Source organism: Panthera leo, chromosome B4, assembly GCF_018350215.1.
Source record: "Panthera leo isolate Ple1 chromosome B4, P.leo_Ple1_pat1.1, whole genome shotgun sequence".
Taxonomy (NCBI): Eukaryota; Metazoa; Chordata; class Mammalia; order Carnivora; family Felidae; genus Panthera; species Panthera leo.
This window is the reverse complement of record NC_056685.1, coordinates 36,766,122-36,789,486: the sequence shown is the minus strand read 5'-3', so window position 1 is coordinate 36,789,486 and position 23,365 is coordinate 36,766,122. Positions and strand designations below refer to the sequence as shown.

Here is a 23,365-nt window from a genome sequence, read left to right as displayed (position 1 = left end):
AGGAGGGCTCAGAGGAGCCTGTCCAAAATTTGGTCAAGGAATCTTCATTGCTTCCCAGCAAATGCCAGGACAGGGCATTCTGAAGACCCACAATGATAGTTCACTGATTTCAGGTTAAGTTGTCTCACCTTTGGTGTGACTTCCAAGAGTCAGAGAATTTTCTGGAACTGAAAACTAGTCTGAGAAAGGATGTGCATTTGAGACATACTGTAACTCACATCACTAGGGGAAGTACTGTTTTTATTAGTATTTCCTCACAACTTTGTCCAGAGGTAGATGGCTTTTCATTCTAAGAACAAAGTCAAGGAAGAGATGACCCAATCATTCAAAGGCAGAAGCAAGGACTGCCCACCCCTCCCCACAGTGTGACTCACTCCCCACCCAGGCACTGAAGCTCCCCAGCCACCAGCCAGCCACTCCTTGGGCTTGGCAAGGGATCGGGCTCTTAGATTAGTTGTGTCTGAGTTGGGATTAACAGATGAACAAACAGCTCTCTCCTGAGCTCATCCAGAAATCTAGGGTGTAAGTCTGCAAGCATTCTTTCTCTTCCTCCCTCCCATAGCCTCACCTCACTTCACTGGCCCCAGAATCCTGCTTCTTCAGAACATCCCCCTGCACTGAACTAGTCTGACCTGTTCCTGACTGCCAGCTGGCCAACCATGGAAACAGGAGAGACCTTGATGGCAGAGGGATAAACCTGCAGAAGTCCCCATAAAACATAACATGAGCAGAGGTTTAACGTCTGTGCAGAAACCCTGAGACACAGATCCCCAGCTGAGGCCTCTGCCCCTGGGACTCTTTCAATGTCTGTGCCAAAAATGCCCACAGGAGAAAATGCTGGCTTTTGAGACAGGGAGGCTCTGTGTTCTGATCCTGGCTTCAAAACAACTAATTCTGGGGGCCTCCCAGGTGGCTCAGTCGGTTAAGCGTCTGACTTTAGTTCAGGTCATGTCATGATCTCATGGTTTTGTGGGTTTGAGCCCTGCATTAGGCTCTGCACTGACAGTACAAAGTCTGCTTGGGATTCTCTCTCTCTCTCTCTCTCTCTCTCTCTCTCTCTGCCGGTTCCCAACTCTCGGTGTCTGTCTTCTTCAAAATTAACTAATTAAAAACAAAAACTAACTCTGTGACTTTAAGCTCTGAGCTGCTCTTCCCCATCTGTAAAATGGAGGTAATCAGACCTGGCCTATCTCACAAGATCCCAAAGGGCCACACCAAACATAACTATAAGAAAAGCATCCCCCCACCCACCGCAATCTCCCTGCTAGAGTCAATTACATAAACACTTATGCAAAATGTTGATGTCCACCTTCTGCCGGCCCACATTCATAGACTGCTCTTTTCTCTCTGTCTGGTTTGCTGTATCTCTACTGGTGCTCACATAGGGGTTCCTATGACACTTCTGCTTTGGGCCAGCTATTGGCTCCCAGTGGTCAGGGACCACGAGTCTAACTTCTTTTGTGCAGCACCCACTGCAGTGTCTGGGAGCATCTTGATAGAGCTGTTAGAGAGAGAGTAGTAGCTGGGAATCTGAACGCTTGAGTTCCAGGCTTAGCCTTGTTGCTATTTGGTGAGTGAGCCTAGAGAAGTCATTTGACCAGCTGGGGTCCCATTTTCCTCATCTGAAATGATGACCAGATGATCTTGAAAGCCTCTGCTAGCTCTTAATAGTCTATGATTTGGGTTCATGGCCAGCAGTGATTTGGTTTCACATATTCAGAGTCTGATAGTCATGCTCAAGTGGTCTCTGTGTCACATGGGGAGGCTCTGACCCCCCCCAGTGCTGATCCATTGAACCCTGATTCTTCTACACCCTCTCCCTCAGCACAGCTCTTTGCTCCTTGACTCCTTGCTTGCACCCCCAAAAGTGTCCTGTTCCCCCTCATTCTCACCCAGTTTGGCTTTTAGCCTTCCCAGATGTGTGTTAGCCAACCCGTTGCAGATTCTTCGGGGTGTAGACATCAGCTTCCAGATAAACACAGGAGTAGTGAGGCCTCTAATCTTCTCTCTCCAGCATTTTATAAATTCGTTTGACATGTACCAAGTCCTGGCCCACCCTTTCCTGCCTTCCCACCTCTGGTTCCATCTAGCAGCTCAGTGATAATGATGGGCCAGGGGGAGGGCCTCCCCACCAACTAGACAGCACTGCTGTCTCCCTGGGCTTAGAGGAAAGAAAGGGACTGAGCTAGAAAGGGAACCCATGCAGCAGCAAGCTTATTTCCACTACCTTTCACAACCATTTTCCCACAGTGACCTTTGGGAGAAATTAGCCTCAAGAGGCAACTGGGGAAGAGGCAACCTGTAGCGCTGGACAAACTGCATGGACAAATGGACAGTGTTCCATTTTCACCTGGCCTGGCTCCTTCTCTGATTATGGAAGACAGCAAATTTTAATGCAATAGGAGCTCATTTCCTCTCCCTCTGCCCTATTGACCTTGGCCAAGGTTGTAACTATCTCCTGACCCCTGACCCCCATCCCCTGCCGCAGCCTCCACTTCATGCCCACCACATGAAGAGGTGTGAGGACCAGCAGAAGGGAAGAAGCTTACCTCTTTTATTCCCCCAAATCTTACAGACCTATGAGGTCTTCAAGTTATGTTGACCTTGCTTCTCTCTTCTTTCCCTTCCATAGGATACGGCAGCTGGAGAGAACTGGCCAAGGCTCTGGCCAACAGGAACATTCCAGCTGTGGATCCAAATCTCCAGTTTTATCATCCCCAGAGGCTGGGCTTCAAGGTATGTGGTGGGGCAGCCCATTTTCCCCACTAGTACATTAACATGAGTTCTCAGCTGTCCCTGCCCTTATAACCTTAAGGGAAACCTCCACTTTTTGGTGATAAGAGGCCAAGGAGAGGAGTTCCTGGAATTGTAGTCTCACATCACAGGATCGTGTTAGCTGGGTGGGTAGAGATGTCCATCCTACCCTCCTCAGAGCCTTCCTCTCCCGGCTCAAGATACCCAGAATTGAACCGCTCCAGGCATGTGGCCTTTGTCTCCAATAGTGGCAGAGGGCTTAAGGCAGAACCAGCATGTCCTGCCACTCACTGGCATGAGGACTAGGCTGGGGCCTTAGTGACGGTCCCAGACACTCACTGCTAAGAGTCAGAGATGGTGAGGTAGACATATACAGCTGCAAATGGCCAGGGGACAGATGTGTAATGGAGCATTTTCTCTATAGTGTTTCTCAGGGCAGTAATCCTTAGGGAGGCAGGAGTAGCTCTGGGTGGAATTAGGGAAACTGGGGTCTAATTCAGTCTGGAATTCTAAGGTTAGACCTCTGAGCCTAGAAAAGACATGGATCTCCAAGGCTGGACCAGTACCAGACTGAAACCGTGCACCTGCACAGTGGGTAGGGAAGGGCTGGGTTACCCCCAACAGACTTCTACTTGTTAGGACAAATGAGTGACAGACCTGGGCAGAGTCCTGGGGGTGGGGAGAGGAAGACAGAGGTAAGTTCCTGCCCTCAAGAGATTGATCTAGTTAGAAATTTTTTATTCCATATGGGAAGACAGAACGTTCAAGAAAATAAAAGAACCTTAGGAGACTAAAGAAGTCTATTTCTGAGAGATATAGTGTGAATAATAAATGGGAGTGTCCCTTATGTTGATAAGCTTCCTAGGAACAGAGACTGTGTCTCCTGGCCCTCTGTTTCCCCCTACTCACTTTCAAGGGGCCCCAAATCCCGTTCTTGCCCTACTATTCCCACCAAATTCATTCTTCACTCTTCTGCCAGGACCAAGACTCTGAGCAAGGTGGGAGCGCTAACAGCAGCTACCTGAAGTGGAATAAGCCCGTCCCCTGGCTCTCAGAGGTAAGAGACTCTTTACTGTTCCTGCTCTTGGAGATGGTCAAAAAGTAGTTTTCAATAGGCAATTCCAGCAGAGACCATAGAAAATTTTCTTCTAGTGGTTATTATGAACAATTTTCCTCTAATTTGGACAAAAAAGGGGGGGGGGGAAGCTCCAGTCTCTTTAGTGTTCTTCCTTTAGAGAAGAACATTTTCTTTGAGCCTACTACGTGCTGGTTTTTGCATATCATCGCACATCAGCTTTATAACCCTGTAAGTAGTATCACTATCCTCACTTTACAGGTGAGAAAAACAAGCCTCAGGAAAGCTACATGGCTTTCACACCCACATTAGTCTTAAAGATAGGCTCTCAAACTGTCTTTCTTAGACTAGTAAGTCCTATTAGATATTCCAGGAAGGAAGGAGTCCATTGTTAAATAAGGCTCAAAAACTATATGCTACATCCACTTCTTGGAAATACATATTAGCACATGAAAGGTTCTGAGAAGTTCCCAGTGATCTGTTTAACTTGGTTTAGCTCAGCAGGTACCAAACTTATTTGTCTCCTGACTTGTTTTTTCCCATGAAGCATGTCTTAATATTCTATGAAACTAGTGTTCTAAGGATCATACTCTAGAAAACTCTGCTTCAGAAAACTTTTTTTTTTATTGGGAGAGAGAGAGAGAAAGCACGAGAGGGAGAGGGGCAGAGAGAGAATCTTAAGGAGGTAGGGTTCAATCTTAACACTGAGATCATGAGCTGAGCTGAATCCAAGAGTTGGACGCTTAACCAACTGAGGCACCCAGGTGCCCCTAGAAAACTTCTAGGAAGCAGTTAAATGTGTAAATGAGTTGTCAGGATACCTTACACTTATATAGGATCTGACAGGGTTGGTTTTTTTTTTTTTTTTTTTTTGTAAATAAACTGAGGCTCAGTGAAGTTAATTAACATGCTCAAGACTACCTTAAGAAAGTGCTTATGCCAAGACTCCATGGTAGCATGGTGCTCTGGGCCTTCGTATTTTGCAACTTGCCCATAACCCAGTGCCTTTTAGCCCTGAGACCCACGGACATGGGTTACTTTTCTTGGCTGGGTGGTATTGGCCAGCCCATTGTCTTTATCCATACCTATCACAGATTGATCTCTTCAGTCTGGATGATTTTATTTACAATCCACCTATTTGCTGTGGGGCAGGAGTGAAGGAGGCAGTATCATGCTAAATGTGATGTTAGGTTTTCCATGCCATGAAATCACCTCTGTTTAAAGCCCTGAGAGAGGATGGATTACAAAACTGGCACACCTATACTGGGTGACGTCATCAGGTGATTATGCCCTGCCCCACTTGGAGACAGTACTTTGAAAAGAGAGGCCCTTAAAGAGCATTGATCCAATGATCCAGCCTTCAATCCTTTGAGGACAGTTAGGATCATTTTTCTTAATGAACCAATTATTTTTTTTTAATTTTTTTAAAAGTGTTTATTTTTTGAGAGAGAGAGAAAGAGAGAGCACGAGTGGGAGAGGAGCAGAGAGAGAAGGAGACACAGAAACTGAAGCAGACTCCAGGCTCTGAGCTGTCAGCACAGAGCCTGACGAACCATGAGACCATGACCTGAGCCAAAGTTGGACACTTAACTGACTGAGCCACCCAGGCACCCCAATGAACCAATTATTTTGAAAGATTATGACTATATAACATTCTGCATTTTGTTTTACGTGTTTGTTTATTTGTTTATTTATTTTGAGAGAGAGCAGGCAAGTGGGGGGAGGGGCAGAGAGAGAGAACCCCAAGCAGGCTCCATGCTGTCAGTGCAGAGCCTGACTCAGGTTTGATCCCACAAACCATGAGACCATGACCTGAGCCAAAATCGAGAGTCAGAGGCTTAACCAACTGAGCCACCCAAGCACCCCAACATAGATTCTGCATATTTTTTAATTTTCTTTTTTTTTTTAAGCTTTCTTTTTATTTATTTATTTATTTTGAGAGCGACAAAAAAGCAGGGAGGGGTAGAGAGAGAGGTAGAGAGAACCCCAAGCAGGCTCCTTGCTGCCAACACAGCTCAACACAGGCTTGAACCCATGAAGCCATGAGATCATGATCTGCACTGAAACCAAGAGGTGGACACTTAACCAAGTGAGCCATCCAGGTGCCCCACATTCTGCATTTATGAATCATTAATGTCCCCAGTTTTTTTGGCCAATCAAGGATGGAGATATACATATATATATGTGTGTGTGTGTACACACACACATATATATATGTGAAATTAAAACAGTGAACAAATAGTAAATAGTGATTAAAATAGGATTAACTTTTTATTTAATTTTTAAAATTTATTTATTTATTCTTATTTTAAAGAGAGATTGAGCATGAGCAGGAAAGAGGGGCACAGAGAGAGACAGTGAATCTCAAGCAGGCTCCACACTCTGCAGAACCTGATGTGGGGCTTGATCCCATGACCTTGGGACCATGACCTGAGCCAAAATCAAAAGCTAGACGCCCAACTGACTAAGCCACCCAGGTGCCCCTAGGATTAACTTTTTAAAGAAACAGTTGATCTTTTACTAAGTGTATGGCCTTTTGGTGGTAAATGCCAGAGGTCCATGGACTTTTTTTTTTTTTTTTAATATTAAAAGTAGCTTTACCAAAACAAAAAATTACCTTGCAAAATCCTCATTACAGTTTTCATGAATTTTCACGGAATCACTGATCCAATCATCTTATTTTACCAACGAGGAAAACAAGGCCTTTGTTAAAAGGTTAAACAACTAGGACGCCTGGGTAGCTCAGTTAGTTAAGCATCCAACTCTTGATTTGCACTTAGGCCATGATCTTACGGTTCATGGGTTCGAGCCCCACTTTGGGCTCTGTGCTGGCAGTGTGGAGCCTGCTGGGGATTCTCTCTCTCCCTCTCTCTCTGCCCCTCCCCCGCTCACACTCACATTCGTGCTTGTGTGTTCTCTCTCTCTGTCAAAATAAATAAACTTTAAAAAGAGTCCTCAAAAAAACCAAAAAGGGTTAAGTAACTGGGGCACCTGGGTAAATCATCCAACTCCTGGGTTAAGCCATCCAACTCTTGATTTCTGCTCAGGGCATGATCTTACAGTTGTGGGATCGAGCCCCACATCAGGTTCCATGCTGAGCTTGGAGCATGCTTAATATTCCCTCTCACTCTCCCTCTGCCCCTACCCCCAGCTCACACTTGCTCTTGCTTTCTCTCAAAAAAAGAAAGGGTTCAACAACTAACATCTGCAGTTAGTCACACAGCTGCACGGTGGTTCCAGCCCTTTTCCAGTTCACCACAGGGACTTCTTTGTTCCCATCTCCTTTCCTGTCACCTGCCTTTTGACATACGGTTTCAGCAGGAAATGCTCAGGTTAATGATATTATATGTCATAGCTGTCATGAGCTGTCAGGTTGTACTATTATCCCCCTTTTGCAAGTAATGACTCAGAGAGGGGTTAACTCACTCACTTACTCAACGTGGCACCGCTAGGACACAGCCCTGCTCGGAAGGTGAGCAAGGACAGAGTGTAACAAGGCTGACGGTGGTCTCTTTGTCTCCCCACCCCAGTCTTTAGCCAGCAGCACAGGGTCTCTGAGGCCAGAAATCACTTTTGAAAGCAAAGCAGCCTTAGACATTCTATTTGGTGTGTGTCAGAGAGAATGTCAGAGTGGCCGGTGTGAGGCTGGGCTTCACGGGGTAACTGCCCTCAAAAACTTATTCATGTCAACCTGAATCCTAAGACTAGTTAGCAAACCCCGCTAATGAACAAACCTCAATGCCAATTTATTCATTTGCATCAGTAGGTGGTTCCATTGATCAAAACACTGTCTGATACTTAGGATGCTCCATCTGGTAAACCAAAATAGTTACAAGAAAGAAATTTGGTGAATACAAAATAAGATCAAAGGAAGTCGGTGTTTTTCCTGGGGTCATGCCATGCTGGCTTTGGTGAGGTGGTGTCTCTTGAGGAGAGGGCAGAGACCCAGAATCCTCTTCCCAGGCTTACTTTTTTTGTTTTTGTAAGTTTTATTGACATACAAATTAAATACCATGTAATTCACCCATTTGAAGTGTGTAATTCAATAGCTTTTAGTATATTCATAGAGTGCATCACTATGCATCGTCCTTCACTATCAATTTAGAGCATTTTCATTACCACAGAAACTCCATACCCGTTAACCATCACCCCTCACCACCCTCACCCCATCCAGAACTAGGTGAACAAGAATTTACTTTCTGTCTCTCTATGTTTGCCTGTTCTGGACATTTCATATACATGGAATCATGTGATGTGACCATTTATGTCTGGCTTCTTTTACTTGGCGTGACATTTTCAAGCTCATCTGTGCTGTAGCATGTATCAGTACTTCATTTCTTTTTATTGCTGAATATTATTGCATTGTGTCTGTATCACATTTTATTTCTCCATTTCGAGTGTACATCCATGATCAGCTCCCGCCTCACCTGGCGGTAGAGGTGACCACTCCTGCCTTTGTGCCATGTGCCTCTGACACCTCTGTAATAGCCCCTGACACAGGTGACACCATTTGTTAACACATCTCTCTCCTTGGAGGACCACATCTCTTTTCATCTCTAACTGCTGCAAAGCAGCCATTCACTGCTTACAGAATAAATGAGGGAGCATATGGTTCTGGGCTTAGCTTCTCCAAGCAGTTGTTCATTCAAATAATTAAGATGTTCTGGGAACACTCAGGAGGGAAGCTATTAACTCTGCCTCAAGAAGTCAGAGAAGGATGAGCCAGAGTTTGCCAGGTGGGGGAGAGAGGAAAAGGCCTTCCAACCAGGAAATAGTATTTGTAAAGACATGGAGAGGTGAAGGGGCATGGCAGAGACGGGGAGTTGGGTGTGGGTGGAAGTAGGTGCGTGACAGGGAGTGGCATGAGGTGAGGCTGGGAAGATAGGTCAGTGGGAAAGATCTCTCATGCCAGGGTGAGGTTCTGTTCTGGAGCCTTTTGGGAGCCTTCTGAGGTTTGAAGCAGTGGAGTGACATGATCAGATCTGTGCTCTAGAAAGACAGTCATGCAGGCAGTGTGCAGAATCAGAGGGAGAGAAGCTTCCATCCCATTAGGAGGCTCTGCTACAGGCCTGGCAAGCCCAGTGAGGCCTGGCAGAGGCAGTGTTGTGGGAACGGAAGACAGCAGACGTGTCTGTGGGAGGGCCAGCAGGCTGGCCTTAACCCTCCTGCATCCATACCCCCAGACGCCCTCCCCGCTTCCACAGGGCTAACTGCTGTGTGTTTGGGGGGAGTCAGTTTACCTCGTGGGGCCTCAATATTCTCACCTCTAAAACGAGAAGGTTCCAACAAATATTTTCTTCAACTGCTTGTAACTGGAAGTTCTGAATCCGTCATTAGCTGTGGACACACTGTGGTGATCGAGGGTAACCAGTGTCCTTCCCTGGGCCTAAGCCCCTGCTGGACAGTGGAGAGAGTGGGCAAAGGGCGGTGCTGATGAGCTGGAGTCCCTCATCCCTGCCAGATACAAAGTCTCCAAAACTCGGAGAGACACAAATCCTGGTGGGGTTGCCAGGCTGGGCCTGGGGAGAAAGATGGTGCCCACTGGTCCCCCAGAGGCCCCCACCTACAGCCTGAGAGTGGGTGAAGCAGGGCTTGAGGGCTGCCTTCATGCCGAATGAGGGCCTAGACCTCAGAGGAGAGGGCCAGTCCTCTTCCTACACCCCCACCTGCCCCACCTTCCATTGCCTGCAGCATCCCAGGCTACTTTGCTGTACTGCAAGCCAAGGCCCTGGGGGAGGGTGGGGGTGGCCAGCCCAAATCCTTCCTTTTCCCCTCCTTCCCTCCTTCCCCTGCCCAATCCCCCTGTGGCCTCTGGCCCCTGGCTGAGCACAACAGATTACTCTGGTGGCATGCCCTCCCTCTGCAGTTTGCTGTGGGTCTGAGCACGCTGCCCTGAAAGTCTCCCAGGGAGGGGCAGAGAGGAGGTCATTGGTAGGAGACAACTGAGTCTTGTAAACTGGACTTAAGGAATTTCCCCAGAAGTAGCACAATGTCCTCATTCTTTCCTTCCAAGAAGCCTTAACCCGCCCCCCACCTACCCAGCCCACATTCTCTCTCCCACCCATCCCAGCCCCCCACTCCTATTCCCTGGAGTGATGGCTGCTTCCCAAGGCCCTGCACTCTTAGCTTTGACCAGGCCAGTGTGCCCGGGAAGGGCCAGGTTGCTGACCGGACAGGGAGCTCTCTTGGGTCCCTTCTGGGTCTGGCTGTGGGGTAGTGTTTCCTCAGAGCCCGCACCTCAGATCTTTGGCATTGGCATGCAGGAGTTCTCCCCCCACCATCCCTCCCTCCAGATCGCTTGCCGAAGACCATGTGCCACTTCCTTTTATCTGGCTTCCAGTCTGGGTGTCCCTTCCTCCTCTGTTTTCCTAAGGGCAGCTCAGATTTTGATATCTGATGGGCCACAGTGGGGAGGGAAGGGCAGGGCCTGTTTGTGTAGAGTAATTGAGGCCCCACCTCCCACAACCTGGAGATTAAGCTCTGGGGGAGGGGGAGGAGAAAATTGCTGAGATGGGGTAATCTGAAACTCTTTGTCAGGATAAATTGGGACATGATCCCCATGCTTCCCCTCCCCACTCAAACTCCCAGCCCTTCTTCCACCCACTCAGAGCACTGGCTCTAAGTCCCTCTCTTCTGAAGGGGGCCCTCTGCTGCTGGCCTCCAGGCCCAATCTCTGCCCCTCCACCGATGCCGCTGCCAAGGAGAAGAGAGCATACATCCTCTGCTCCTACCATTCCAGGGTTGCCCAGGTCTGGGCACCCTGGTAGTTATGCCAGGAGAGGCTGGGCAGGGCGAGAGGCTTCCAGCTCCTGAGGGAGCAGTTGGAGGCAGAGGCGTCCTGCCGGATGGGGCCCCCAAAGACCTCCTGCAGCGTTTTCCCAGCTGCTTCCCCACAAGGGGAGCCAGAAGCGTGAAGACTACTGGGTAGATAAGGTTTCACCGGCAGACAGCTGTGGAGCTTACTATTAGGCAGAAGGGAAAGGGGAGGGGAAGAGAGCAAGTCTTTAGCTGAAACCCCAGCTTGGTGCCTCCTTCCAGTTCTTTCTGTCATCTATGCCTTTCTGTCATGGCTATTACTCCCCCTTGCCTGGGGAATGCAAACCAGCCCCCTTCCTGCATGGAAAGAGCTGGGACTGTGTGTGTGTGTGTGTGTGTGTGTGTGTGTGTGTGTGTGTGTATGTGTGTGTGGCCACAAGCATGGCCAGGAAAACAGACCCGGGCCTCAGGGCTAGGCAATGGGGATGGAGGTTCGAGAAAGAAGCTGCAGGGTCAAGGATGGGATGGAACTGAAGTGGACCGTGACCTTCAGTAGTGAGAGGAAAACAGGCTGGGGCTGTGGTGGCTAGTGCCTCCTCAAGCTGCAGAGCCGGACGGGTTTGGGGGTGCTCACACTCACCCGCTTGCTTCTCTGCCCCATACAGTTCCAGGGCCGCGCCAACCTGCATGTGTTTGAAGACTGGTGTGGCAGTTCTATTCAGCAGCTCAGGAGGAACCTTCACTTCCCACTGTACCCCCATGTGAGTGTTTGCTGGATGTGCCTCTTTTCCCTCCCTCCACACCCTCCTCCTCTCCCCTCCCTCTGCCCCGCTTCTGTCTCTCATCTCCCCCTATCTTCTGTCTCCATCTTCCTGGCTTCTTTTCTGGTTCACTTTCTTTCCTTTATATCTTGGGTCCTCTTTTCTCCTGTCCAGTTATTACCCTTGCTCTCATCCCACGGATTCCTTTGATTTCTCTCTGCCATCTTCTGCATCTTTTCAGCTTTAGGCTCTCGTAATGGCTGTGATGTGGTTTAGCCAGAGCTACCGCATACAGTTGGGCTGGTTGTGCACTGTACAAGATCACATGCTCAAAGAAGCAAGTAGGAGTGGAAATCTTGCCTATACTCTACTCACCAAGTCACACTCCAGTCCCTCCTGTCTCCTTCCCTTCTGGTCTTCCCACCAGCCCTGAGTGGCCTGATTTCTTCAGTTTCCTCTTCTCTCATCTAAGTAACAGTTTCCCTCCCCTTTCTTGGTATAGATTCGCACAACCCTGAGGAAGCTGGCCGTGTCCCCCAAATGGACCAACTATGGCCTTCGCATCTTTGGCTACCTGCACCCCTTCACCGATGGTGAGGCCAGCCCCAAAGTCCCCTCCTCCTGCTCCCTGCCCCAGGTTCTTTATGGTACCCAGAGAACATAAGCCTGTAGCTGAGAAGTAAGTCCACACTAGGCTGCCTGGACCCTGTTAGTCTATCACTGGGGAGGGGGGGGGGAATTTAGTCCCCATGAGGTATCATCCAGTTGCCACTTGTCTCCCTAATTTGCAGAGTCTGGAATAGCTTGTCTCTCCCTGTGAGTCTTCTCCATCCTCATGGGGTCTCCTAGGATGAGGAACCCCACTTCAAGTCCCCTGAAGAGAATGTAATCGCTAAGACATAAAATAGGCTTTCAGGCCTTTATGCCAATGCCCTTCTTGCTCTCATCTGGAACTCTCTCCCCCACTGCCCAGGGAAGATCCAGTTTGCCATTGCTGCAGATGACAACGCAGAATTCTGGCTCAGCCGTGATGACCAAGTGTCAGGCCTTCAGCTGCTGGCCAGTGTGGGCAAGGTAGGGTCAGCCCAACCCCAGAGCTCTCCCATTGGGCCCAGGAGCCAGGTCATGGAAGAGACACCTGCCTGCATCAGGAAACCCTCATTACCATTAGTCTTTCTGGTGTGACAGCCAGGGAAGAAGGTGTGGGAAGGAAGCCTCTTCCCTCTCACCGCTGCCCCATTTTACAAAGGGGTAAACTGGGGAGGAGTAAGGAGTTAGTCTGGGGCCACAGAAAGTCTTCAGGAAGATTCATCTCTGGGCAGGGACTAGGCCACCCCCTGCTGGGTTCCAGCATCCTTAGCATGGTGACAAGGAGGCACACCTGGGGCCTGATTGCTCTGAACCCTCTAGGAAGGGTGGAGGTGCTTTTGCCCGTGTCATCTGTCACTTCCCTTACCTCTCCTGTTTTCTCTCCCCTTGCCCCCCTTCTTTCCTCTCCTGTCTCCTTTCTCCCCATTCCTTTCTTGTCTCTTCACTCACTGCCTCCCTTTCTTCATATTTTTTGTCTTCTTCCTTCCTTCTCTTTCCACTCTCCCCACACCTCTAGACTGGAAAAGAGTGGACTGCCCCTGGAGAGTTTGGGAAATTTCGGAGTCAAATTTCCAAGCCAGTGAGGTGAGTAGGGAGTCTCATGAGGTTCCTGTGAGCAGGAGAAAAAAAACCCAGCCTACCTCAAGCGCTGAGGCCAAATCAGAGTCAAGGAGCCCAGTCACCCCCTCCCACTATCCAGCCTTCCTTATTCCAGAGTTCAGTGTGCCCAGGCACTCCTGCGTTCTGATAGATGAAGTCTTTGACTGAGAAGCCATTTGGTCCATCCTTCCTCATTTTACAGATGGGGAAACTGAAGCTCTGAGAGGGGTGTCACTTAATGAAAGTCACACAGCTATCTAGTGACACTCAGGACTAGAAAACAAAATAGGTCTCTCTTCTCCCAGTCCTTGACCTTCCCATTTGCTCCATCCCTGGGAATGTCCGCAGCGGTACAGCCTGGACACCGGCTGCTCTGCCTGTGCTGCAGAAAGTTCCTCATCACAGTGATCCCTTGGTAGACTGGAGGGAAACAAGGCCTTTCCCAGCCAGTAGTGGCTGGAATTGCTTTAACATGCTGGCAGGGGGACTTAGCCCAACTTCACAGTGCCACCTGGTGGCCTGCACACACAGGCGAGAACACGTATGGGCTTGATGGTGATAATAGCGAGGCTGATAACAGTAAGACAGTCTAGCTTGCCAAGAGCGCTTGCTATGCGCCAGTCTCTGTGGTGAGCACTTTACCTGTAACTGAGTGAAGCAGCTAGAGTCATGGACCCCAAAGCAAGACTGCCTGGGTCCAAATCCCAGCTCCACCACTTACCACCTCAGTGACTTTTGGCAATTACCCAACATTTCTGTGCCTCAGTGTTCTCATCTGTAAACAAGAATTAAGCGAGTTAGTATACATGAAACACTTAGAACGTGTCTAGCACACAGTATCAACTCTATTATTACAGATGGCTAGACTTATGTTTGTTCAACTTTACGATGTTGCAGAAGTGATATGTGTTCAGTGGACACGGTACTTCAGATTTTGAATTTGGGTCTTTATTCGGGCTAGTGATACAGGGCACAGCAGTGTCTCGTGATGCTGGGCAGTGGCCGTGAGCCTCAGCTCCCAGTCAGCCATGTGTTCTCAGGGTCAACAACAAATACACGCATAACCTGAACCCTTACAGCCATGCTGTTTTTTACTTCCATTCAGTAACTTACATGGGATATTCAACACTTCATTATAAATAGGCTTTGTGTCAGATGATCTTGCCCAACTGTAGGCTAATGCAAGTGTTCTGAGTGCGTTCAAGGTGGGCTATATTGTTCGGTAGGTTAGGTGTATTAAATTCATTTTTGACTTCCAATATTTTCAACTTACAATGGGTTTATTAGGATATAACCCTATCATAAGTTGAGGGAGATGTCTATGTCCTTTGATTCTCATGATTATCCTATGAAGTATGTACTGTTATTACCGCCATCTTAGAGAAGAGAAAAGTAAGGTCACACTGTGGGTAAGCAGTAGCGTGGGGACTCCAGGCCAGCATTAAAAGCAAAGCTCCTGGGATTCTGTGAACAAAGAGAGGACAAGGAGAAGATATGGGGGGGGGGGCGAGGGCGGGAGCAAGGTGGGAGCTGGTGTTGGTATGGCAGAAGAGTGGGTCAGAGGGGTGACAACACGGCCCGAGAAGATAGCCTTTTGTTTCTCTGCTCTCTCCTGCCAGCCTGGCAGCCTCCCAGAGGTACTACTTCGAGGTGCTGCACAAGCAGAATGACGAGGGCACCGATCACGTGGAAGTCGCGGTGAGGGCTCTGCTGCTCCTGCCCTCCTAGCTCAGCTCTGAGCCACTCCTCGCCCCTTGTCCCTTGAACCCTTTTTGAAATCCAGCTACCTCCAGCCCTCTGCATCTGCCCTCTCTCCTCTTCCAGTGGCGACGGAATGACCCTGGAGCCAAGTTCAGCATTATTGACTCCCCTTCCCTGTCCCTCTTCACAAGTGAGTAGGCTCTGCTCCTCGCGTGGACACAGAGGCGAGCTGGCACCAACACGTGGGGCTCAGTCCACAGGGGGCTTCGGTCAGGGGAGGGGTGCAGGCTAAAGCTCAAGATGCTTGGAATGTGGGTGTGAAGGGGGCTCAGAACAAGGAACAGAACTTAAAGGGACCCTAAGGTCAGAGGTCCTTAAGTCTCAGGGGTCAGGGACTCTGAGAACCTGCTGGAAGCTCACTGCGACCTCACCCCAGAAAAATGCCCTTACCCATCCATGCACAATATTTTGTGTACGATTTCAAGGGCATCCAGAGACCATGAGGCTCACTCCAGATGAGAAACCTCTGAGTGAGACAGTTTCCTATTTCACAGATGAGGGAACCATGGTTCTTTGCAAAGCCATGACCAGAGCTAAAGAAACTTTCTCACCTGCTTTAAATTCACAGTAAATGAACTCTTCAGTTGTACTGTGAATTGTTCATGATTTCCTCAGCAAGACTCCTATCTGCAGGCCCCACTGAGAAATCACTGGGCCTGGGTGTAGGAAGAGCAGGCAGGGCCAGAACCCTAAGGGGAGAAGGACAAGCCAAGTGCTGGGAGGAGACTGGGAAGGCAGTGGGAAGTGTGTGAGAGAGAAGGAGGGCAGGATGGGGACAGGCCGGGGAGGCCTGGGTTCCCAGACGGTGATGGGTGGGGGAGGGGAGGCAGTATGGAATGGGCAAGGCAGGTGGGAGGAGGTTGCTGGTGAGTAAAGCAGGAGGCCACAAAGTCAAGGTCAAGGCAGAGGGGCAGGTTGTGAGCTGCTGAATTGGTGCAAGAGGAAGAAGGGAGAGCTAGAATCCATAGATGCAATGTGAGATGAGAAGAAAGAGGCTCATACCAAAGTTTAGGGGAGAAACTAGTGAGATGAGCCAGAGGCACCCAGCCTTGGGTACAGAAGGAGAGCTCTACCTGGGGCTGTAGACAAATGAATCCAGGAGGCAGGGAGCAAGGACAAGCAACCCGTCCCTAGGGCAGTGAGAAAAGGGAAGGAGTAAGCCTGGCCCACTTGGAGATGAGAATACCAGGAGGATGGACCGCCTGGGCGGCTCAGTCGTTTAAGCGTCCGACTCTTGGTTTCAGCTCAGGTCATGATCTCATGGTTTTGTGAGTTCAAGCCCCTAGTTGGGCTCTGTGCTGACAGCATAGAACCTCCTTGGGATTGTCTCTCTCTCCCTCATTTTCTGCCCCTCCTGTGTGTATTCTCTATCTGTCTCTTTCTCTCAAAATTAAAACAAAAGAGAGAAAATACCAGGAGATGATGAGTGAGCTGTGCAGAATGCCGGGGGCAGGGGTGGGGGGGTGCCCTGCCCATGGGGGGGGGCATGGCTGACCTGTCTGCGGCAGGGACGACATAGCCTATGTTCAAATTCAGCTTTGCCACTTAATCAGTTGTGTGATCTCTGGCAAATGCTTTAGATTCTCTTTCCCAAAGTTCTTTGTCTATAAAATAGGAATAATTACAAAGTACATAAGTCTTATGGTGCTTATAAAGATTGAATGGTTTGATATTTATAAGATGCTTAGAACGGTGCCTGTTTTGTTATTTAGTAAATGCTATAGATGCATTTGTTAAATAAATGAGGCATACTTACAGTGACAAATTTCCAGCAGAAAGCTGTCTTTTTCCCATACACACTGTGGTATGTGCTAGCCATGGGGCTGGTGGGGTGGCTCTAAGGGAGATCAGTAGCTGAAGCCACAACTTGTGAGGGAGCAGGGCTAACAAGGGAGAGGGATCACGCACACCCCATACTGCCCCTGGGGGATACAGAAGCCTGCACTCAGCCCCTCAGAGGGGCAGGGGCCTGACTTTGGTTTGCCCCAGGACTCACAGCTGCTTTCTGTTCTTTTCTCCCTGGGCCCAGACGAGACAGTCCTAAGGATGGATGACGTGGGCCACATCCCTCAGACAGCAGCCAGCCATGTAGGGTCCCCAGACACTCTTCCTAGAGATGAGCAACCCCTTGCAGACATGCTGCGACCGGACCCTCGGGACACCCTCTATCGAGGTAAGGCTTCGGCCGCATTCTTGTCATCCAGTCTGGGGACGGTACTCTGCCAGGTTTAGTGGGAGGCAACTTGGGAGACTTGTCACTTCTAGCACAGTATCCCAAAAGTCAAAGAGTCATTTTTTCCCCTTATGTAGTGTAAAATATAACAAAAAATATATATGTACAATTTTATAATTATACAAATCATTATAGAACTGACATTGTGTAACCACCTCCCAGGACAGGAAATAGAACTAGAGCCCAGAAATCCCCTGTGCATGCCTCCACAATTCCATACGTCATAGTTTCTTAGGGGATCACAACTCTTTGAATCCAGTGAGAGAAATCTGTTCCCACCGAGGTGCTGGAGTTGTCAACTCTTGGGGAGAATTTACATTTTTAAAGATGACCAAGTCCCATAACAACTGGGAGGAAATTCAGTTATTGGCACTACACTAGGGTGAGACTTTGTGGCCTCTTGGATGTTTCTAAACCTTTACTGAGGTTAGCCCAGTACAGCAGTCCCAGTACTGTGCTGTACCTTGAACCAGGGACCGTGTCTGAATCCTTGGCCTCCAAGGTGCTCCTTGAATGCACCCACCCCAGAAAGTGGTGCCAGCCTTGGTTTGGCAGCCTCAGCTGATGGACGTGGTCTCTGCCCACTGCTGCCACGAGCAAATACAAAAAGGTGTTTTCTCAGAGCAGAGGCCTTCGGCCCTCCTCCTCAGCCGAGTGCCTTCCTGGCTCTAAGCCAGCCCATTCCAGGCTCCCGTCCCCACCCTCACCCCTCTTCCCTTACTGTCCTCAGTGCCTCTGATTCCCAAGGCTCATCTCCGCCATGTCCTGCCTGATTGTCCCTACAAACCCAGCTACCTGGTGGATGGGCTCCCCCTGCAGCGCTACCAGGGACTCCGCTTTGTAAGTCTTGGGGCTGGCCAGTGGGGGCAGGATCCAGAGGGCTTTCTGCCTGTGGCTGAGATGGAGGGGTGCCGGGGCTGACTCTTCCTCCTCCCCATGCCACATGGCAGCAGACGGGATGTCCTCACAGGTCCCTGGGCTGGGAGCACTTGCGTTCCCGGTTGCCTCTCTCACCCATGGGACCACCCTGTAAGGCTCTGCCTTGGGAAGCCCCCACACCAACTCGGCAACAGTGATGACATGAGGTGGGGTGGCCCGATGCTTCCTATATTCTCTGCTCCTTGGGCCATACAGTCCTGCCCGGGTCTGACCTACTGGGCTATGAGCCAGCAGTAGTTAATAAACTCATAGACAAGGCACTGGGGGAAAGTGAACTGTGGATGGGAGGTTAGCTCTCGAGAGCCTGTAGCCCTAGTAGAAACTGTAGAGGCAGAATGCACACTACTTATCCAGATCTAGAGATGATTAGAAGTCCTCCCCAAGGTCAGAGAATGGGTGAGGTTGAACTGAGATGTTTGTGGGTGACATTGCCTTAAGCTATTTAAGAGGGTCGAAAGCAATGGAATGAATGACAAAAGGGGACTGTGGGACATTGCAGGTAAAGGTTAGAGGTTGTAGGAGAGGATAAGATGGCAGAAGGAGAAGAGGATGGTCCTGGCTGTAGCTGGGGAGAAGGAGCTAAGATAGGAGATGAGGTATGTATGCACCAGGAAGCTTGAATCGGGGCTTATGCTTGGTCCAGAGAGCCCAGGAGAGGAGGCCTAAAGAGTGGAATGGAATCCCGGTCTGCATAACAAATTCAGAGCTCAGAGCAGCCCTTCTTCCCCTCACCAGTCCCTAGGAGCCCTAGGTGGTCCTGGCCAGGGGCAGGCTTAATCCTGGTTAGCTGATTTCTTACCAGGATCCTGGGCTCTTATTCCTGCTGCTTCTTTCTCTGCCTCCAGGTTCATCTGTCCTTCGTTTACCCCAATGACTACACCCGCTTGAGCCACATGGAGACCCACAATAAATGCTTCTACCAGGAAAACTCATACTACCAGGACAGGTGAGTGACACTGAATGGAGTAAGGAAATGACCTTATGGATGGGTTCTGCAAAAGCCAGTAGAGCTTCATGGACCAGAGGGGACACAAATGTTCTTCCAGGCCAAGGAGACTTGGGCCTTCCTGGGCGCGCCACACACTCACACACACACACACTCTCTTGCCCAGCCTCCTTCCTGCACCCTAGTCCCGGGCATGACTCCATATTGCTGCGGGGGCTTCAGGCAGAGCCTCACTCACGAGCCTGCAGGGCACCGGGGGCCAGTCTACCTCTGCCTTCCTCCTACAGGTTCAGCTTTCAGGAGTACATCAAGATGGACCAGCCTGAGAAGCAGAAGCTGGAGCAGCCAGGTACAGAGTGACAGCTGAGGCTTCCAGGTCAGGCCGGGAGGGGTGACCATGGTCTGTTTCTAGGGGAAGTTCAGACCATGCCAGCCCTGCCCCTGAGGAGCTTAAAATCCAAACCACACAGCACAGCCCCTCCTCCAACCCAAAGGAGTAGAGAGTGGTACTCCTACCTTCTCCATACCAGTAGAAAATGACACTGTTTTTAACAGCATGCTGCAGTCAGCTTGAGGAGATTTAGAGCCCTGGAGGAGATTCCTTGGACTGCTTGAGGGCATCGCTGTCCCTGGCACCTCACTGGAGAAGTCTGCTATAAAGAAGCACTGTCTCCCTGTGGCCCTCCTTCCTGAGGGATTAGGGCACGTCCAGGACCATTTGTTGGGTCCTACAAGTGTCAGGCACCTGCTAGGCACCTTGTGTATTTTATGTCACTCCATCTTCACAACAACCCTACGGAAGATGGGCTATTATTCCCTTTACACGAAGGAAGAAATGAGTTAGTTGAGGTTGGTAACTCACCCCAGGTCACACAATAAATAAGTGAGTGAATAGCAGAGCCCAGATGCCGTCCCCATCTGAAACTCCTTGGTGTGTTATACAGATGATCAATAGCTATCTTGTATATCTCGTTTGGGAAAGGTTAGCAACTCCAATGTGAGGAATGGTTGTTATTAACGACAGGTTTCAAGGAAGGCCTTCTAGAAGAATCCCAATATGGAGAAGCAGTGGAGGAGACCCTTGACTCCAATGACCAGAATGCCAGGATGCCAGAGGGAAAACCAGTGCCCACCTTCACCCCTGGGCAGGATGTCACTGACTACCGCCTCCGAAGCCTGCGGAAACTCCTGGCTCAGCCCTGGGAGGGTCCACTGGCACCCTTTTCCAAGAGGAACTCCACAGCTCCCTTCCCTGTGAGGACCAGTGATGTCCCAGTCCAGCCCCCAGAGAAGCAGGGCAGAAGACCCAGCCCTGGGCTCAGCCAAGATCCCCCTCCCTCTGAGAAGTGGCCTCCGGGGCATCTGGCAGGGAACCCGCCTCAAGTCAAGGGGCCCAGGCCCACTGGTGACAGCCCCAGGAAGACGCTAGGGCAATCCCAGTGGCTGAATCAAGTTGAGACATACATTGCAGAGCAGAGAAGGGGGGACAGGATGGAGCTTCCAGCCCCCCGGAGGGGTTGGCCCGGGGAGGGAGAGGTGGTGGTAGCTGCAGGCCAGGAAGGACAGGCAGAAGGAGAAGAAGAGGGGGAGGAAGAGGAAGAGGAGGAGGATGTGAGTGAGGTGTTCGAATACATGCCCATGTTTGACCCTGTGGTCAGCTGGGACCAGACCTTCAGTGCTCGGAACCTGGACTTCCAAGCCCTGCGGACTGACTGGATCGATCTGAACTGTAACACGTCTGGCAACCTGCTGCTTCCAGAGCAGGAGGCTCTCGAGGTCACACGCGTCTTCCTGAAGAAGCTCAACCAGAGGAGCCGGGGGTAAGGTAAAGGGCTCTTCTGGGACCGGGGCTGGGGCTCGCGCAGCCAGCTGGCCTGGGGACAGGGACCTGGGGGCTGTAGCACGGTCCCCTGCGGCAGGCTCCGTGGAAGATCAAGCACCTGGGACCCCCCCGTCCCTGAGAATGAGGTGTACCCGTCAGGTCTTTGTCCCACCATCAGGCAAAACTGAGGCTAAAAGAGACAAGACCCCAGGTATGGGCTACAAGGGCTAGGGCAGCAAGCATGGCCTTACTTCTTTGTTTGTTCATTCGTTCATTTAACCAATCAGCATTCTTTTAATTGAGATAGAATTCACGTACTATTTAATGTACCGTTTTACAGTGTAGTTTTAGAGTGTACAATTTGGTGGTTTTTAGGTATATTCATAATGCTATGCAGCCATCACCACTATGATTCCTATCATTTTCATCCCTTGTAAAAGACACTTTGTACCTGTTAGCATGACTTCCGTTTCTCCCTCCTCTCAGTCCCTGGCAACCACTACTCGACTCTCTTCTGCTACAGATTTACCTATAATAGTCATTTCATGTAAATGGAACTGTGTAATATGTGGCCTTTTTTTTCTGGTTTCTTGCACTTAGCTTATTCATATTGTAGAATGTATTGAGTACTTTATTCTTTTGTACAGCTGCATGATATTCCGCTGTGTGACTATGCCATGGATTGTGTGTCCATTTGTCAGTTGATTGACATTTGGGTTGCTTCCACTGTGGGACTATTATGAATACATTGATGGGCAAATTTTTGTGTCAGCATGTTTTCAGTTCTCTTGGGGATATACCTAGGAGTAGAACTGCTGACTTTTACAGTAACTCTGTTTAACATTTTGAGAAACTGCCAATCTCTTTTCCAAATCAGCTGCACCATTTTTCATTCCCATCAGTGGTTTCAATTTCTCTACATCTTTGTCAACGCTTGTTATCTTCCTTTCTTTAAAATAGCCATTGAGGTGGGGGGCGCCTGGGTAGCTCAGTCGGTTGAGTCACCGACTCTTGATCTTGGCTCATGTGTTGGTCTCACGGTTTGTGGGATTGAGCCACGCATTAGGCTTTGCCATTCTCTCTCTCTCTCTCTCTCTCCCTCTCTCTCTGTCCCTCCCCTGCTTGTGTGCTCTGTCTCTCTCAAAATAAATAAATAGGGGCGACTGTGTGGCTCAGTCGGTTAAGTATCCAACTTTGGCCCAGGTCATAATCTCACAGCTTGTGAGTTTGAGCCCCGCCTCAGGCTCTATGCTGACAGCTCAGAGCCTGTAGCCTGATTTGGATTCTGTGTCTCTGTCTCTCTCTGCCCCTCCCCTGCTCGCTCTCTGTCTCTCTCACTCTCTTTCAAAAATAAACATTTTAATTAAGAAATTAATTCATTAACCATCCTAAAGTGTGTGAAATGGTATCGCTTTATGGTTTGGATTTGCATTTCCCTAGTGACTAATGATATTGAGCCAACCAATCAACATTTATCTGATAATCCATGTGTCTTATGTACTCTGAGCAGAGTATTTTATTAATGAGGGTCAGTTTCTGAAGGACACACATTCACCTTACATACTTAGGATCTTAGAGCTATAACAGACTTTAGAGATCATCCAAGGTCAATTAGGTACATTTTTAAAGATGGAGGCAGTGAACACTAGAGATTAAGCATCTGGTGTAAGTTTGTTCTTTCTTTCTCTCTGTCCCTCTCTTTCTTTCTTTTCTTATTTCTTAAGTTCTACACCCAACCTGGGCCTTGAACTCATGACCCTGAGATCGAGTTGCATGCTCTACTAGCACCCCCTGGTATAAGCATCTTAGCCAAAGGCATCGCCAGGACAAAAACCAGGGTCTCCTGACCACTGGCCTTACAGGCTTCTACCACACCATGTTACCCCCACAGTAGGGGAAGGAATTACTCAAGCTGCCCGCCCTTTCTGCCACAGGAAGTACCAACTGCAGCGAATTGTGAACGTGGAGAAGCGCCAGGACCAGCTACGTGGAGGTCGCTACCTCCTGGAGCTTGAGCTGCTGGAACAAGGCCAGCGCCCAGTGCGGCTCTCCGAGTATGTGTCTACACGAGGCTGGCAGGGCATCGATCCAGCTGGTGGGGAAGAGGTCGAGGCCCGGAACCTGCAGGGCCTGGTTTGGGGCTCACACAACCGCCGGAGACATGTCTTGAATGTCCGGGCCCCAGAGCCCAAGCTGTGTTGGCCCCAGGGCTTCTCCTGGAATCACCGAGCCGTGGTCCACTTCGTTGTGCCTGGTGAGCCTCAAGCAGAGCCCGGCCATTATCAGCAGAGTGGGGATCCTAAAAGTAACCATGAGCACCCAGGTCTCTGCTCACTGATTTGATCTCATAAGAACCTGTGGGAGAGGCCACCTTACAGTTGAGGACCCAAGATCACGTGACTGAGTGTTGGCGTTGGAAAAGATGCTGACTCTCGGGCCAGTTGCTCTCCTATTATAACAGGTTTTGGGGTTGGGTGCAATCATGGCCAGATTGTTGTACTGGGGTTTGCAACTACTCTGGGGAATAAGACATAGAGGGGGTTACCTGGTTTTTATAGTGGAAAAGGGGAGCACGTAACAGACATGTGTAACTGTGGGCTAGGGTGATAATAGGATGGGCAGATAACAG

The 23,365-nt window shown here is 49.7% G+C and overlaps 1 protein-coding gene across 1 annotated transcript in view; it reads left to right on the top strand.

The window, feature by feature from the left end:
• The window catches only part of B4GALNT3 (beta-1,4-N-acetyl-galactosaminyltransferase 3), a 100,095-nt gene that overhangs the window by 70,959 nt on the left and 5,771 nt on the right, over window positions 1–23,365 (top strand). Inside the window, exons 4-17 of the mRNA XM_042948266.1 lie at window positions 2,633–2,736; window positions 3,734–3,811; window positions 11,251–11,346; window positions 11,849–11,939; window positions 12,320–12,420; window positions 12,953–13,020; window positions 14,655–14,733; window positions 14,860–14,926; window positions 16,826–16,969; window positions 17,760–17,869; window positions 18,814–18,914; window positions 19,202–19,263; window positions 19,939–20,734; window positions 22,671–22,990. Coding sequence (XP_042804200.1) covers window positions 2,633–2,736; window positions 3,734–3,811; window positions 11,251–11,346; window positions 11,849–11,939; window positions 12,320–12,420; window positions 12,953–13,020; window positions 14,655–14,733; window positions 14,860–14,926; window positions 16,826–16,969; window positions 17,760–17,869; window positions 18,814–18,914; window positions 19,202–19,263; window positions 19,939–20,734; window positions 22,671–22,990 — 2,217 coding nt within the window. The remainder of the gene's footprint in view (window positions 1–2,632; window positions 2,737–3,733; window positions 3,812–11,250; window positions 11,347–11,848; window positions 11,940–12,319; window positions 12,421–12,952; window positions 13,021–14,654; window positions 14,734–14,859; window positions 14,927–16,825; window positions 16,970–17,759; window positions 17,870–18,813; window positions 18,915–19,201; window positions 19,264–19,938; window positions 20,735–22,670; window positions 22,991–23,365) is intronic.